This window comes from Carettochelys insculpta, chromosome 6 (assembly GCF_033958435.1).
Source record: "Carettochelys insculpta isolate YL-2023 chromosome 6, ASM3395843v1, whole genome shotgun sequence".
Classification (NCBI taxonomy): Eukaryota; Metazoa; Chordata; order Testudines; family Carettochelyidae; genus Carettochelys; species Carettochelys insculpta.
Window position 1 is genome coordinate 93,749,480 of NC_134142.1, and position 17,465 is coordinate 93,766,944.

General features: G+C 42.8%; 1 protein-coding gene across 1 annotated transcript in view; it reads left to right on the forward strand.

The window, feature by feature from the left end:
* CCDC73 (coiled-coil domain containing 73) overlaps positions 1–17,465 on the forward strand; it is a 123,436-nt gene that overhangs the window by 18,093 nt on the left and 87,878 nt on the right. Inside the window, exon 5 of the mRNA XM_074998539.1 lies at positions 9,122–9,160. Within this exon, the coding sequence (XP_074854640.1) occupies positions 9,122–9,160 (39 nt within the window). The remainder of the gene's footprint in view (positions 1–9,121; positions 9,161–17,465) is intronic.

Consider the following 17,465-nt stretch of genomic DNA (forward strand, 5'->3'; position numbering starts at 1 on the left):
AACCTCTCTAATCTGGCACTCTCTCATCCGGCAACATCTGTAATCCAACATTATTTGAGTTAGCCACATAACCACTTATCGTGGGTGTAAGCAAGTTTCCTGTAGTCACATAAAGCTGGTTTACAACCATCAGTCCTGGCTCTCAGTGTTCTGTGCTGTTATTTAGCTGTAATTTATCTCTAAAAGATTTATCCCTTCTAAGAGCCCAGTTAGCAGTGGAAGTGTTGGTAATGCTGCTAGACAATATTGACCTCCTATGGGCCAACAAATTCTCTTGTTCGGCACCCTTCAGGTCACAAGGGTGCCAGACTAGAGAAGTTCAATCTGTATTCTTTATAGATAGACAGCCAGATTATTGGTATTATAGCTCAACTTTACGATAAGTGCAACAATTCATGATATTCCCAAAAATGGAATTATATCATTGAAGGTTGGGTACACAGATTTTTTTTAGCTAGTTACTGTGGCTTTGGCTGTGTATACGCAACAGTGTACAGATCTTACAGTGTTATGGCTGTAGTACTGCAACTGTGCTGCTGCAAGGTGTCTCAGGTAGCCATCCTGTGTCGATGGGAGCTTTCCTGTTGTCATAGTTAAATCAAGCCCAACAAGCAATGGTAGCTGTGCTGCTGGGAGAATGTCTCTTGCTAACATAGCATTGTCTGCACCTGCACTTTTGTTGGTGAAACATGTCAGTCAAGGAGGTGCTTTTTCACGCCCTCGATTGACAAAAGTTTTACCAAGAAATGTGCTAGTTTATAGCCCAGTGCTTTTTTCTTGGGGGGAAAAAAAAAGGTGGTGGAACTCAAGCCCCAAAGCAGCCCCCCCGGCCCTGAAGCCCAACTCCCCTACCCACAGGGGTCCAAACCACCCTGGAAGCTTAACTGCCCCCTCCAGTGGGGCCCAAACCATCCCCAGTTGGCTTAGCTGTCCCACGCAGGGTCCAAGCCCTCTCCCGTGTGGGGCTCAAATTGGCTTAACTGTTGCCTGGTGGGGCCCAAGCCGCATCCCGGAGGGCCCAACCGCCCCAGGCAGCTTAATTTCCCCCAGCATGGGGCTTTAGCCATCGTCTGGCAGGGATTGAGCCATCCCCCACACAGGGCCTGAGCTGCACCCCCCTTGAGGGGCCCAATCCACCTCTAGCGTCTTAACTGCCCTGTTCAGGGCCTGAGCTGCTTCCCCAATCCCTCCACTGGGGCCCAAGTCACCCCCCCTTGTGCAGGGCCCGAGTCCCGCCCCTCGTATGTGGGACCTGAGTCACCAGCTTCCCCCCCCGCACATGACCCAAGCTGGCCACTCCCCCCGTGCACATGGGGCCCAAGCCACCCCTTGCTTCTCACCTCCCAGCTCTGGCACCCACCAGCCCCCACTCGCCCCAGCCTGACCACCTACCTGAGCAAGGCCAGGACTGGCAGCAGGGGAAGATGGGGAGCAGGCAGGGAGCCACAAATGGTTCCTTAAAGAGCCATGTATGGCTCAGAGCTGCCCCACCGCCTTTTAAAAAGAGCAGTGGCAGGAGGAAGAGGTGACAGAATGCAGTTCTGCAGTGTTCTGATGGAAGAAAAGCCCTGTTATAGCCTTAGTTTTAGGTTTTCCTTTTTCTAAAAGATTCTCACATTTGCAAGTATTTATAGTGTTTTTTGAGAATGGGTTTTTAGATTATTTCAGTTGGTGGGGTGATTTGCCCTCGGAATTGTATGTGTTTTCTATTTAACTAAAATCAATTTGCTAAAATGTGGTTAAATTTCTGGATCTAAATGAAACTCCAGATCGGATTCCAAATACTCCCTTCAATCATCTGGCTCATTTCATACTGTTCTTTTGGAGGGAAAGAAGATAATTTAATTCTTATCAATTAAGTCTTAAAGGAGGAAGGAAAAGTCTAAATTACAGAATGATATTTTTTCTTGCTTCTGTCTATCTGGACCTGATTCAGCAATTCACTTAAGCATGTGATGAAGAAAAAATTACTCTAGATTAGCAATTTTCAAACTATGGAGCAGGCCTCCTAATGGACGTATAGGAATGCATCAAGGGAGGTGTGAGCTGTATGCATTTATTTTTTCGTTTTTCTTTTAAATTGCTCTGGATGTCAGCTCCAAGGAGCTGGGGTTCATGACAGAGGGGAAGCAGGGATAAAGTGAACAGCTGGTGCCCTCTAATATGGGCTTTCCTTCCCCTACCAGTTCCTCACCCAAGGTCAGCATAGACTCAGGCTCTCTTCCCTTCACCCCCTTTATTCTCTCACCGGGAGACAGCCCTGGCACAGTCTTTATTCCACCCACAATCCTTCACCTGGACATGGTGAGGCTCTGGCTGTCAACCCTGGGGTGCAGCAGCATCAGAGAAGTCAACTGGGTACTTAGTCTGTTGTGAAAAGTAATATGTACTTGGTGAGGGTAGTAAATGAATACAGACACAAAGAAGGGGAGCCTGATCAAATGACATTGATCTAAATTGTGAGTAGAGATATTTTTTAATGATATAATTGGGGAAACAGTAATTTATAATTGTTGTAGATGTTTTCATGTTTCATCCCAAAGTTTAAACAGAATTTCTTGCATTATCATAAAAGTAATATGTTATACATTAGTAACTTATTACTGTTTCTCAATAGCTTTACATTGTTTATGTTAGAATTTCTTTTCCAGTGATGAGTAATTAGATTTAAGGTTACTGATATGGGCTACTTCTGCACTTGCCCCCTTCAAAGATGGGGCATCGTAATCAGGCTGATGATAGATTCCTAATGAAATGCTGCGCATGCATCACTGCACTTCATTAGTAATCTCCCATCAGCCTGATTACCGTTTCCCCTTGGAAGAAGGGGGCAAGGGTAGACGTAGCCATGGTATGACATTTTCTGTCCTTGTTAATTGTATTGTACAGAGTGGTATCTTTGAGTGTCATAATGTACATATTAATTCATCTACTTAACGTTGAAAATATTTTAAAATAAAATAATTTTTTCCACATGGCTGGCCTTCTGTGCTAAGATCATAAAGATTTGTTTGTCTTGTTCAAACCATGACAGAGAACAAGTGGTGTATAATGTAGTTCATAGTCTGCTCACCATGAAACATGGATAGCAAGTGTAACAATTGTTCTCCTGGCTTTTAAGTAAGATAAACTGAAATAAAGATATTTTATAGTATTTTAAAAATTATTTAAATTTATCAGTGCAAGTATAATCAGAGTAGAAGCTGAACCTCCTTAAACCAGTTTATTATACCTAGATATAACAGTGATTATAGGGTTTAGTCTCTGCATTTAGCAAGTTCTGAAGCATTCAGGACTCAAGGGAACAGGAGGTCACAACTGTGTCTATAAACAATCTTTTTGATGCCTCTGTTTTGGGCCCATTTCAGCCCCTGGCATGAGTTAAAGCAGCCTCAGCTGCACACAAGCAGATTCAGGAATTAAAGAAGGTCTAAAGAAGAAGAGGGGAAAGAAAGGAAGATAGAATGCAGTATGTGAAGATGATGGAGAATGAAACAGAAAGATGTGGAAAGGGGGAGGGAAGGAACAGGATAGTAAGGAACAAAAGGGCAAAGAGTGAAAGCAAGAGGAAGAATGCGTTTGGAAATCAAAGAGAAATAATGGGGAAGGAGTTTCCAAAGTTAGCTGTGGGACCCTCAGGTTGTTTTGTTTTGTTTTGTTTTTTGTTTTCTAGAGTTTTAAACCCTTGTACTCCAGGTAAAGCATAGGTCATCTACAAGTCTCTTCCACTTCACTTTGTCTCAGGACAAAACTTTCAGCTGACCCTGGGAGTACCCCATTTGTTGTTCTTCAGTCTCTGTAGGTCTTCTCCATGTTGTCCAAGGTCTTCCTCTTTTGTGATTTCCTTGTGGGTTCCATTTGAGAGCTTGACAGACTATGATGAATGATGGTTTTCCGAAAGTATGGCCTAGCCTTCCCAACTTCCTTCTCTTGATTTGAACGTCAAGTGGTTCTTGTCCTGCTCTGTTCCCAAGCTCTTCATTTGTGACCAAGTCATGCCACTTGATTTTGAAGGATGTACCTCAGGCATCTGTTTATGAATGTTTGTAGCTTGTGATTTGAAGACTTTTTAGTATGCCCTGTCTCACATCCATACAAGAACATATTCTTCACACTTGTGTTGAAGATCTGCAGTTATGTTTTCGTGGATGTTGTGTGTGAAAGGCATATGGGACAAAGAGTCTTTAATGCAGTTGTTGCTTTCTCTAATCTACCAAAGATATCCTTGTCTTTTCCTCCATCTCTGCCCATAATACTGCCCATGTAGGTGAACTGCTCAACATCTTCCAGATCATCCCCTCCCAGTAGGATGGAGTTGTTATTGGACTGGTTGATCCTGGACTGCATTTTTTTCTTTAAAGTAAAATTTCTACTCAAGATTATAATTTTACACTCTTTAGTTTTTAAATGACTTTCTTAAATTGTCAGAATTCCATATTAAATTGATCAATTGTTCTCTCAGCTTCCTTCTGGAAAGATCACATTTTTGCACAAGATTTTCATATACAAGACTCTTGGCTATTGTGTTATTTCTTTCATCATCCTCTGTATCCCTGATTACATTTGACGGTCACCTCTTATTTGCAACCATGACTGGAGACTGCATGTTTTAGTGGCCACCAAAATTCTGCACATGTTGACTATCTTTATTGGCTATGAGGATAGTTGTTGAATGAAATTAGGTGTTGCTTTCTCTACAGTGTGAACTTATTTCCTTTGCAACATTATCAGATGGAGATTTTGGATATTTAATACTGATCTTTTTCACAGGCTTGTCATCATACCAAGGTGATAAGTATCTAAGCAAGATAAATTACAGAATACTATCAGCTGAACTGAAACTTGCATGCTAAATTTTAGTGCAAAGCAAGTTTTTCTAATCAAGTGATAAACCTCTCATAATATGAATTAAAATTGAAACAACATAATTCTCTTAACTACATAAATGCTAGTGAAGGCCTCTATTTATGTTACCAAAGTTGATAGATTCAAGAATTGCAACTAACATTCCAATTGTTAATTTTATGGATGATAGTCTTTGAGATTACAGTTAGTTGGTAGAATTTTGGTGTATATCCAAAAACAGTACTTAATTTTTTGAATTGCATATTCATATATTCAAAGATTCAGGATAGTAGCAGTACATATCAACATCAGATCACTTCTGCATTCTACAGTGGATATTACTAGAGTGGAAAGTAGTATGTTAGTGACTTCAGATGAGAGATTTTCTTTAATAAGAAATTCATGAGTTGTACAAAGATGTCTTTATTTTTCAGGCATTTATAAAAGCTATTTTTCATTTTGTTCTACAGCACAGAACAGGGTCTATGTTGCTCTGAAGACTCAGAGATTACTCCAATTTCTACTTATTCTTTCTCCCCCCATTTCTTGCACAGGCCCTACTTGAAGTTGATTTTTTTCTCTAGTGAAGGTTGGTTATAGCTCCCTTCAAAGTGTCTGCTAGGAGTATGCTGGTGAGGGGGTAGAAATGTACATCACTTTTTAGCATGCCTACTGCCTGTTGACTTACGAATACATTGTGGTGTATAGAATGTAAACTTGGATACATTTGTTTTAATTTAATAGTGAAGATTTTCTCCTACTTCTTTTGATGTTAATAGGAATTTTGCTGTTGCTTTAATTGAAAATTGGACTGACATCTCATTTATTTATAATAATATATGGTCTTAGACAAGCATATTAAAGTAGAAACAAGTCATTAGAAATTTTCACAGGCTTTAGTAGGTGATATTTTCACATTTGGTCACTAAATCTGGTAATTTATTCAGGAAAACATATAAAAATTACTAATAAAATGTTGTCTTGATTTATACTATGTTAAATATTATTAAAATAGTGTGTATATAATAAAATACATGTATGCTATCCTATATTAATTTGCATTAGTATTTCACAGATTTCTTTTGCAGTCTTTAGGTATTTCAGTAAGTACAAAGATATAATCAGTCTTAAAATAAAAGAGCTATTACAATAATTGAACCAAAAAGAGCGTACTGTTTCATTGGCGTTAAAAAAAATCTTCAATAATTACACTGAAAACACATAAAAACATAAGAACATAAGAATGGCCATACTGGGTCAGACCAAAGGTCCATCAAGCCCAGCATCCCATCTGCCGACGGTGGCCAATGCCAGGTGCCCCAGAGAAGGAGAACAGAAGACAAGTGATTTATCTCCTGCCATCCATCTCCTGCCCTTGTTATGAAGGCTAGGGCACCATACTTTATCCCTGGCTAATAGCCATTTATGGACCTGACCTGCAAAAATTTATCAAGCTCTTTTTTAAACCCTAATAGAGTCCTGGCCTTCACAGCCTCCTCGGGCAAGGAGTTCCACAGGTTGACTGTGCGCTGTGTGAAGAAAAATTTCCTTTTATTAGTTTTGAACCTACTACCCATCAATTTCATTTGGTGTCCCCTAGTTCTTGTATTATGGGAAAAGGTAAATAATTTTTCTATATTCACTTTCTCCACACCATTCATGATTTTATATACCTCTATCATATCGCCCCTCAATCGCCTTTTTTCCAAACTGAAAAGTCCCAGTCTCTCTAGCCTCTCCCCATATGGGACCCTTTCCAAGCCCCTAATCATCTTAGTCGCCCTTTTCTGAACCTTTTCTAATGCCAATATATCTTTTTTGAGGTGAGGAGACCACATCTGCACGCAGTACTCGAGATGTGGGCGTACCATAGTTTTATATAGGGGAAGTATGATATCTTTTGTCTTATTATCGATCCCTTTTTTAATAATTCCTAACATCCTATTTGCCTTACTAACTGCCGCTGCACACTGCGTGGATGTCTTCAGAGAACTATCCACTATAACTCCAAGATCCCTTTCCTGATCTGTCGTAGCTAGATTTGACCCCATCATGTAGTACGTGTAATTTGGGTTATTTTTTCCAACATGCATTACCTTACACTTACCCACATTAAATTTCATTTGCCATTTTACTGCCCAATCACTCAGTTTGCTGAGATCTTTTTGTAGTTCTTCACAATCCCTTTTGCTTTTGACTGTCCTGAACAACTTGGTGTCATCTGCAAACTTGGCCACCTCACTGCTTACCTCATTTTCTAGATCATTGATGAACAAGTTGAACAGGATCGGTCCCAGGACTGAGCCCTGGGGAACACCACTAGTTACCCCCCTCCATTGTGAAAATTTACCATTTATTCCAACCCTTTGTTTTCTGTCTTTTAACCAATTCCCGATCCATGAAAGGACCTTTCCTCCTATCCCATGACCACCTAATTTACATAAAAGCCTTTGGTGTGGGACCGTGTCAAAGGCTTTCTGGAAATCTAGGTATATTATGTCCACTGGGTGCCCCTTGTCCGCATGTTTATTAACCCCTTCAAAGAATTCTAATAGATTAGACAGACACGACTTCCCTCTGCAGAAACCATGCTGACTTTTGCCCAACAATTCGTGCTCTTCTATGTGCCTTGCAATTTTACTCTTTACTAGTGTTTCTACTAATTTACCTGGTACTGATGTTAAACTTATCGGTCTATAATTGCCAGGATCTCCTCTAGAGCCTCTTTTAAATATTGGTGTTATATTGGCCGTCTTCCAGTCATTTGGTACCAAAGTGGATTTAAAGGATAGGTTACAAACCACTGTTAATAACTCCGCAATTTCACATTTGAGTTCTTTCAGAACCCTTGGGTGAATGCCATCTGGTCCTGGAGACTTGTTACTATTCAGTTTATCAATTAATTCCAAAACCTCCTCTAATGTCACTTCAATCTGAGTGAGTTCCTCAGATTTGTTGCCTAAAAAGGCTGGCTCAGATTTAGGAACCTCTGTAACATCTTCAGCCGTGAAGACTGAAGCAAAGAAATCATTTAATCGCTCCGCAATGGCACTGTCTTCCTTGATCGCTCCTTTTATATCTTTATCATCCAAGGGCCCCACTGCTTTTTTAGCAGGCTTCCTGCTTCTAATGTATTTAAAAAACATTTTGCTATTGTTTTTTGAATTTTTGGCTAGCTGTTCCTCAAACTCTTTTTTGGCTTTTCTTACTACATTATGACAGTTAATTTGGGAGTGTTTATGTTCCTTTCTATTTTCCTCACTAGGATTTGACTTCCACTTTTTAAAAGCTGCCCTTTTCTCTCTCACTGCCTTTTTAACATGGCTGTTTAGCCATGGGGGTTCTTTGTTAGGTCTCTTGCTGTGTTTTTTTATTTGGGGTATACATTTAAGTTGGGCCTCTAGTATGGTGTCTTTAAACAGTTTCCATGCAGCTTCCAGGGATTTTAGTTTAATTACTCTACCTTTTAGTTTCTGTTTAACTAGCTTTCTCATTTTAGTGTAATTCCCCTTTTTGAAATTAAATGCCAGAGTGTTTGACCGCTGCGGTGTTCTTCCCAACACAGGAATATTAAAAGTTATTATATTGTGGTCACTATTTCCAAGCGGTCCAGTAACAGTTACCTCTTGGACCAGATCCTGCGTTCCAGTCAAGACTAGATCGAGAATCGACTCTCCCCTTGTGGGTTCCTGTACTAGCTGCTCCAAGAAGCAGTCATTTAAGGCATCAAGAAATTTAATCTCTGAATCCCGTCCTGAGGTGACATGCACCCAATCAATATGGGGATAATTGAAATCTCCTATTATTACTGTGTTTTTTATTTTGATAGCCTCTCTAATCTCCCTCATCATTTCAGCATCACTATCACTGTCCTGGTTAGGTGGTCGGTAATATATTCCTAATGCCATATTCATATTAGAGGAATGAATTGTTATCCATAATGATTCTATGGAACATTTTGATTCCTTTAGGATTTTTACTTCATTTGATTCTATATTATCCTTCACATATAGTACCACTCCGCCACCCGCACGACCTGTTCTGTCTTTCCGATATAATTTATATCCCGGTATGATAGTGTCCCACTGATTGTCCTCATTCCACCATGTTTCTGAGATGCCTATTATGTCAACTTCCTCCTTTGATATGAGGTACTCCAGTTCACCCATCCACCCAACACAAATAAAATGTTTAATATATAAGCCTTCTTGAAAAAAGACTGGTAAAGAAAGATGATACTATAAAATTAATTATGTTGCTTTTTGTGTTTTTACAGATTTCAAAATACAATTTACAGAAGAAATTGAATGAAATGGTAAGAAACTGCAAACACTGTAGATGATTAGAGAAGAAAGAGGCCATCAATTTTTTAAATGACAAAATGATTACAAATTGGGAGGGCTGTAATGAAATTACTGAGAGAATTTTAGAAATAAGGAATGAAAAATAATTATTTGTTTAGATCTAACTAAAAGAAAGAAGTCATATCTCCACTTTGTACGTCAAATGCTTCAGTGTTTTATTTAGTATATTGTGACAACTGCAGAACTGTTTATAAAAATCTTTAATATAATTATTTTATGAACTTTTGCTTATTAAAGCCAGTGTAGATTGTTTGTACAGAATATAGACAAAATAGCAGTGTTACATTATCCTTAGAATTACAAGGCATGGCCTGCAGTTTGCTGCAATATGATGGGATAGTCAGGGACAACGATTTATCTCAAGTTAATATTTTAGCAAAAAGAGTATGACGTTGGGGGCATGTTTAGAATTATTTTCAATATTAATACCCCAGTACAGTTTAGATTTGATCTAAGGAGACAAAAATTAGGGGGAAAACAATATACTCCCTCATATAATGAATATAAATTCATACAGAGTGACAGGTCAGTCACGCTGAATCTTGTGTGTTTTAGTAAGTGAAAGAGCAAGCTGCAGAAACATTGCTAAGCTTGATTGAATAGAAGCTGTGAAAATTCTGCTGCTGCTCAACTGGAAAGAATAAAGATAATATTGTCAGACCATTATAAACTGTGATTTTAATTAAGAAGCTCAAAAACTAGAGTCCAGTTTAGCTTTAAGTACCATGACATTTGTACTGAAAGTCATCTTCAACGCTACAGTGGTTTTACACAAAATGTGGTGAAATTGAATAATGTGTCCTTTGACCTGGGAGATAAGGCTACAAGTTAAAGATCAAAGGCAACATGAGATGTGTTTTGGATTATTTTCACTTTTAACTTGCATTTGTTATTTAACAAGTACTTTTTATCCGAAAAATGTTAATACACACAAAATTGTTGAATTTGTATTTCTATCACTTCAAGAACTGCCTTTTAATAAACTCCCATGCTCTGTCTTCCATATGAAATAGTCTCAGAGGCATAGGCACGTTAGTCTGTAACGTCACAAAAAAAACAACTGGTGTTCTAAGATGCTTCAGGAACACTTATTTTTTTTCCATATGAAATAGAATAATATTTATATTACAGCATCTTTTGTCTGCAAACTAGACATGTATACATGCCTTCTTAAGGAAATATTGTTTGTTTATATTTCACTGTATTTTATGTGGTTTTTTTTGTGTGTGTGTGTGTGTATATATATATATATACACATTTTTAAACTCATAATCAGAAAATAATTGTCTTCAGATGCCTTGGAAACCAAACACCACAGTGCTGATACACTGTAAGAACCTGGATGAAAAAATAGTTACTCTTAATAATTTCCTAGAAATATATGGAAAACCAACATTAATAAACCCTTTCTTGAGACATGTTCTTATTTTCTGTAACTCTCATTTTTAGAGAATAAAGATGGTAGAGTTGTACCCATTGTGAGTGATAGTGGCCAGTTTAGGGACTTTGAGATTATGATGTGGAAAATGGAGAAATATTTTTAAATAAAATAGAAATAGAGGTCTTAGAAATTCTAAGACATTAACTATTTGCTCATTTATACCTTAAAATATTTTGGTTTTCATGTTTGTGTTAAAGAAGGGTCAACTTGTGCACTGATTAGTTAATTAAAAACGAGTAGATGCAATGCCTAATTCATATTATACACCTTATGAAATCTGCCAACCAGGATAGTGGCATTTGCTTCTGCTGGAACTGGATGTGCCATCTTGGACTTGTACATTCTCTTAACCTACAAAAATGCAGTGCTCACGTATTTTGTTCTCACCATACTTAGTCAAGTTGTACAATCAAGCTTGGTGCGGGAATCAAGTTTATCCATTCATATGATACTGTAGTATAAATTACACTAAATTTTTGAACAATAGAATATTTTTGTTTTGTATTTTGAAGGATTTTAGAAAGCCAAATAGGAAAAAAGTTCCCTCCTTTTTCATTTCCTCCTGTTTCAGTAAAAAACAGGTGCCTAGATTCCCCTTGCAGTGTGACTTGTCTTTAACTGCAGAGTCTAGTTTGTGGGAGAATCAGCTCAGGGTAGTGGGTGGTAGTACAGTAAACTCTTTCATATCAGGCAGCCCTGGGAGTGAAAGAAAAAGAAAGAAAATAAAAGATTAAAAGAGTTTATTATATAGGGTTTGTGTAAGCCTTGTTCCTGTAGCTGACATAGACCCAAGAGAACATGATTGTAAATTTCCCCTTAACCTTGCTGATCCTTAGCTGCCATTGTCAGTCACTTGGCGGTTACTTATAGGCTATGTCTGCACTAGAAGCATCTGTCGACAGAGAACTGCTAGACTGCACTGCCCTCTGGTGCCAGAAAGAGGAATGGCAGCCCTGCAAAGAAGGCTGCCCATCAACCAGAAACCCTCTCTGTCGACAGATTGTTATGCTTCAGTTTTTGAGGGATAATATTGTCAAGGCAAATGCAGAGTTCTATCGAGACTCTTGACAGAATGCTTTAAGTGTATAGATGCTCCCTGGGTTAAGTTGACAGAAGGCCACTTTTGTCGACACAACTCTTATGTAGACACGGCCTTAGGCCGTTTCTACACAGGCCACTTCCTTTGGAAGTGGCATGCTAATACACGGAGCAACAGGTGCTAGTGAGACACAGATACAAATTCCCCATGCCTCATTAGCATAATGTCACATGATTTGGAGTCCGAAAGACCATTCTTTCAGACTCCAAAACACCGTGTAGAAGCGTGGCCTCTGGGGGGCTTATGGAAGGACGTGCTTCTTCCAGAGGCCCCTTCTTCCCAAAAATTTTCAGGAAGAAGGGGACTCCGGAAGAAGGACTTCCTTCTGGAAGTCCCCCGCCCGGGGGCTGTGCTTCTACATGGCATTTTGGAGTCCGGAAGAACGGGCTTCCGGACTCCAAATCGTGTGATGTTTTGCTAATGAGGTGCGGGGAATTTGCATCCGCGCCTCATTAGCATCTTTCAATCCATGTATTAGCATGCCACTTCCTGTGTAGAAACGGCCATAGTGATTTGGTGCTGGACTGACACAGAATAGATTCAGGATAAACTTTTTATCATCTTTGTGCCTCTTCCCCAGCCTACACTGCGTGATCCTTAATTATAGCTGAGGGTCTGGACGAATGTTTTAAGGTTTTTCCACTCTCAGTCCAAGAATAGCCTTTGAAGTAGTAGCAGGCCAGCTGTTTCTTCCTTGGAAAGACCATTGGAAAATAGTAAATCAGCATGTTCTTCTTAGCTGAATATTTGTCCAATACATGAAGGCAGTGACATCCAATTTCTGTAATCAAAAGGGTATAGTAGAATTGGAATATTCACCTTGTGTTGGGAATAAAGTTGGCAAAACACTGAGATAAGTGTTCCCAAGTAAAAATAAATAAATAAATAAATAAAATTTGCTGAAGTTGGGAGGGAAATCAGATGATTATGAGAAACCTCCTGTAGATTTTGCCATAATTCTTCAGAGCATGATGTTGTCAAAGCTTGTGATTCTTAAGATGGACACAATTTGGTAGTATTTTAAATATGAGGCATGTATTGTAGTGCATTATTGCTAAAGTAAGATAAGAGGGTTAAAAATAATTCCTGTAGTGTAGGGTCAAATTGCCCTACAGCATATCTCATTAAGATGAAAATCAATTAAACCTTTAAGATTAATGGAAGTTACCTGCATTGGGAGGAGAACATACCCATGTACAAGTTTATATATAGGTCTATTTAAGGTTTTGACACACAGAGATAACAGAAAAGAAATTCAGTTCAAACTGGCATGGCTCTTAGCTTATCATGCTGTGCCTGACTACTTCAGAGCACAAGAGCTAGAGGCAAGAAAGAAAGATAAGCATGAATTACTTAATGCCAGGCCACAAATAAGGAAACAAAGCCTAGGAAATGAGCTGGTGGTTATACATGTCACAGATTTATTGAATAAGTAACTGAACTAGTTGAACCAAACCTAAAACTCAAGAAGAAATCCCTCATGGATATGGGTAATTCCACCTTTCCTGAGATCTCTGAGTTGTTTGATGCCATGGAAAGACATGGTGGGCATTTCTGGACTGGCCTTAGTGGTTCCATCCATTCATGGGACTGATTTGCCGTGTTCCAGTTATGAACCAATATAGTATATTCGGTTTTATGTACAGCTAAAATTGCATATTACCTAATCCAACTATTTCCTTCAATCATACTTCATCAGCAAGGAATGTCTAACTTACATGGCAGTCGGCTTATGTTTGCCTCCTTCTACTATCATCTCTCTAGACCAGGAGAAAAATTTGCACCTCAGGTGTAAGTCTCTAAGTCTACATCTACACTGGAGGGTAAAACTCATGAAGCATCCACATTCCCAAGGCATTCTGTTGACAGTAAATCGACAGAACTTGGCAGTTCTGTCAACCGTGTTCTACCATGCACGAGGCAGAATGCTTCTCTCAACTGAGATCTGACAAAAGAAAGCCAGTCTGGATGTTCCAGGAAGCCTTCTGGTGACAGGGGGATGCCCTGTCCACAGCAAGCAGTGCTCTGTGGTCCCTTCCTGTGGCCATTCTCAAGGGTTCAGGGAGCCCCAGAAACCCTGTGGCAGGAGGCTGAGGGCATGGAAGCAGCCCAGCAGTACTCTGCTCATCCCCACGATCTCAGGCCTACTGTATTTGCCAGGCCTTGCAGAGATGGCAGAGAGCCAGGCCCCTTGTGCCCTCCCTGGCCCTTCAAGGGAGCAGCCTGGGGGGTCACAGGAGCCACCCTGGGGCACGAAGCATCAGGCCCCCTCCTGGACAGGGGCTGATGTCCAGGCTCTGTTGGGCCCTCCTTGATCCCCAAGTGAAGCAGAGGAATGCCCTCACATATGCCCAGCTGGCCACCTCCCTGGTGGTATGGGGCCATCCCATCCGCATCATAAAGCATGTGTGCGCAAAGGTGAAGGAACTCTACCAGGGCTACACCTGGGCCTGCAAGAGGCAAAGATCATAGAATCATAGAACACTAGAATTGGATGGGACCTTGAGAGGTCATCAATTTCAGTCCCCTGCCCTCACAGCAGGACCAAGTACCATATCTAGCCCATCCCTCTTAGATGTCTGTCTAACCTGCTCTTAAATATCTCCAGTGATGGAGATTCTACAATCTCCCTAGGCAATTTATTCCAATGTTTAACCACCCTGCTAGTTAGGAAGTTTCTCCTAATGATTAATCTAAACCACCCGTGCTGCAGTTTGAGCCCATTGCTTCTTGTCCTAACCTCAGAGGGTAAGAACAATAATTTTTCTGCCTCCTCCTTGTAACACTCATTTTGGTACTTGTAAGCCTCTATTATGTTCCCTCTCAGTCTTCTCTTTTCTAAACTAAACAAGCCCCATTCTTTCAGTCTTTCCTCATAGCTCTCATTCTCTAGACATTCAGTCATTCTTGTTGCTTTTCTCTGGACCTTCTCCAGTTTTTCCACATCCCTCTTGAAATGTGGTGCCCCAAACTGGACACAGTACTCCCATTGTGCACAGTAGAGCAGAGTGTGGAGTAGAGCAGAATGACTTTTGGTGTCTTGCTTGCAACATTCCTGTTAATGCATTGCAGAATCATGTTTGCTTTTTTTGCAACAGCACTGTTGACTCATATTTAGCTTATGGTCCACTGTGACCCCTTGATCCCTTTCTGCAGTACTCCTTTCTAGACCGTCTCTTCCCATTCTGTATGGCTATGTTTACACTAGAGTGCTATGGCTAAGTAGTGTATTTTGAAGCAGCAACATTGAAATAAGCTACTTTGATGCATAGCATCTACACACCCTCTGGGCCTGGTGCTGTTGACGTTCAGCATTGAAGTAGTGATGTGCTACATTGAGAGGGACCTCCCTGGATGCGTAAAGGGAGCATTCATACACACAAGCAGCCCTTTTTGAAATAAGGGGCCAGGAAAGCCCACAGATGGGGTCACAAGGTGGAATAGCCCTTCTGGGGCAACAGCAAGCTGCCCCTTTAAAGGGCCCCTCCCAAATGCACTCAGCCTGCACAGCACAAGCCATGTGTTGGTGACACAAGCCTCGCAGACCTTGAGCCCGCAGCTATGGACAGCCAGCAGCAGCTGGAAGCCCTCCAAGCTGTCTCCCATGGGGCAGGCGCCCTGCTAGACGCTTCATGAGCAGCCACCCAGCAGCTTCTGGCAGGGCAGCCCGCCCTGGGGGCAGAAGGGGATGCCCCTGACCATCAGGTCCTCTTGCTCCCTTCCTCCCTGCCGGGTGCTCCGCTGGCTCTGGAGCTACCCCACAAGCTCCAAGTGGTGGGAGTACCTGGTCATGGGAGAATGGGATGATGGCCAGTGGCAGCAGAACTTCCGCGTGCAATGTCAGATCTTCATGGAGCTCTGCCAGTGGCTCAACCGTGCCCTGAGGCACCAGGACACCCGGATGCAGCGGGCCCTCACCATCGAGAAGAGGGTTGTGATTGCTGTCTGGAAGCTACTGCTCTGTGGGTCATCAGTTTGGCGTAGGCAAGGTCACAGTCACGGCCATCATGATCGCAGTAAGGAGGCCTGGGCGTGCACTCACTGAGGGTTGGGGGGCCAGGAAGGGATCCGGGGCTGGCGGGGCAAGGCGCATTCTGCACACCCTCATGGGTGCCCATGTCCCCTTTCCTCAGGTGGCACATGCACTCAACGCCCTGCTGCTCCAGAGGGTCATCTGAGTCAGGGACCCGGGACACGGCTGTCTTGGGATTTGCTGCCATGGGGTTCCTGTTATGGCCTATCCCCTCCAGGCCTGACTAATGCACCCCTACATGGACCAGCTCAATGCCAGCCAGGAGCGCTACAATGCCCAGCAGAACCATGCCCAGCAGGTGGTCGAGTGGGCCTTTGGGTGCCTAAAGGACCAGTGGTGCTGCCTCCTGGCCTGCCTGGATGTGGGCCTCGTAAACATCCCCCAAGTTGTGGCTGCCTGCTGCATACTCCACAATCTGGTGGAAAGCAAGGGGGAGACCTTTGTGCAGGGGTGGGCGGTTGAGGCTGGAATGGGCTATCCCCAGCCAGCCGCTGCCCCTAGCCACCAGGCCCACCAGGAGGGGGGTCAGGGTCTGGGAGGTCCTGCAGGAATACTTTGATTGGGGGACCCAGTGAGCACTACCCAGACCATCCCTGGTGGACCTCCTGCACACCGCCTCCACCACCTGCACACCACTCCCACCACCTACACACTACCCCACCAAAAGCATGGGGGTTTGGGAAAAATAAAACTGAATTCTTGTTAAATAATAATCAAAATGCTTGCCTATCATTTTGGAATAATAAACAAATAACATAACTATGTACATGGTGGGGGATAACTATATACATGGGGGAGGAATAACTGTAATAAATGAGTGAGAGCGCATGGATGGGCCAGCCATTGGCCCATCCCTTTGGGGCGGAGGTGGACAGATGCGACCCCCACCATGTCTGGGTCGCTGCCCCGGCCCATGTCCAGGGTCCCTGGTGAGGCCGGTTGGGGGCCAGAAGGATGGGGTAGTATGGCTGGGGTGGGTTCTCAGCCCGGTTGTTGGCCCCAGCAGGCTCCTGCCCTCCAGGGCTGGCAGGTGGGGCAGCAGGCAGGACAGTAGGTGGCGCAGCAGGGAGGGCGGTGGTGGGGGAAGCCGGGCCATGAGCTTCTTAAAGGAGGTGGCCACCCAGTTAAAGTTGGCCATAAAGTCCTGCCAGGCCTCCTGGTGCCAGGTGGCCTCTTGCTCCTCGAAGCGGAGCCTCCACTCCATGATGTCTGCCTGGCGCCAGAGGGCAGTGGCCACCTCATGGTCCAGGGAGGTGTGCCTCTGGCCCTGGCAGGGATGGGCCCATCCCGGTGCCGGTCGTGCCCCCAGGCGGTCATGGTCCGGGGATCCAGGGGGGCCGTCCAGGACCACAGATGATGCTGTGCTGTCTTGGCCCTTGCATGGTGCGACTGCAGTAACGGGAAGGGAGAGGGAGGCCATGAGTACTGAGCCCTGCCCTGTGGCCCATGCCCCCCGTCCCCCTGTGGGCATATGGTCCCCATCCCCTGTCAGTGTGTGCAGTGTCCCTGTGTGTGGCCCTTTCGTGTGGTCCACACCCCCACTCCTCCTCCTGAGGGTTGGGCGCTGCACTGTCCATGGGTGCGGGTGCTGACAGGCACTGGCAGCTGTGGCAGGGTCCCTGGGCTGTTCTCTGCCCAGGCCTTGGAGGGCTGGGGTCTGCTGGAGGTATGGGGCGCCCCTGT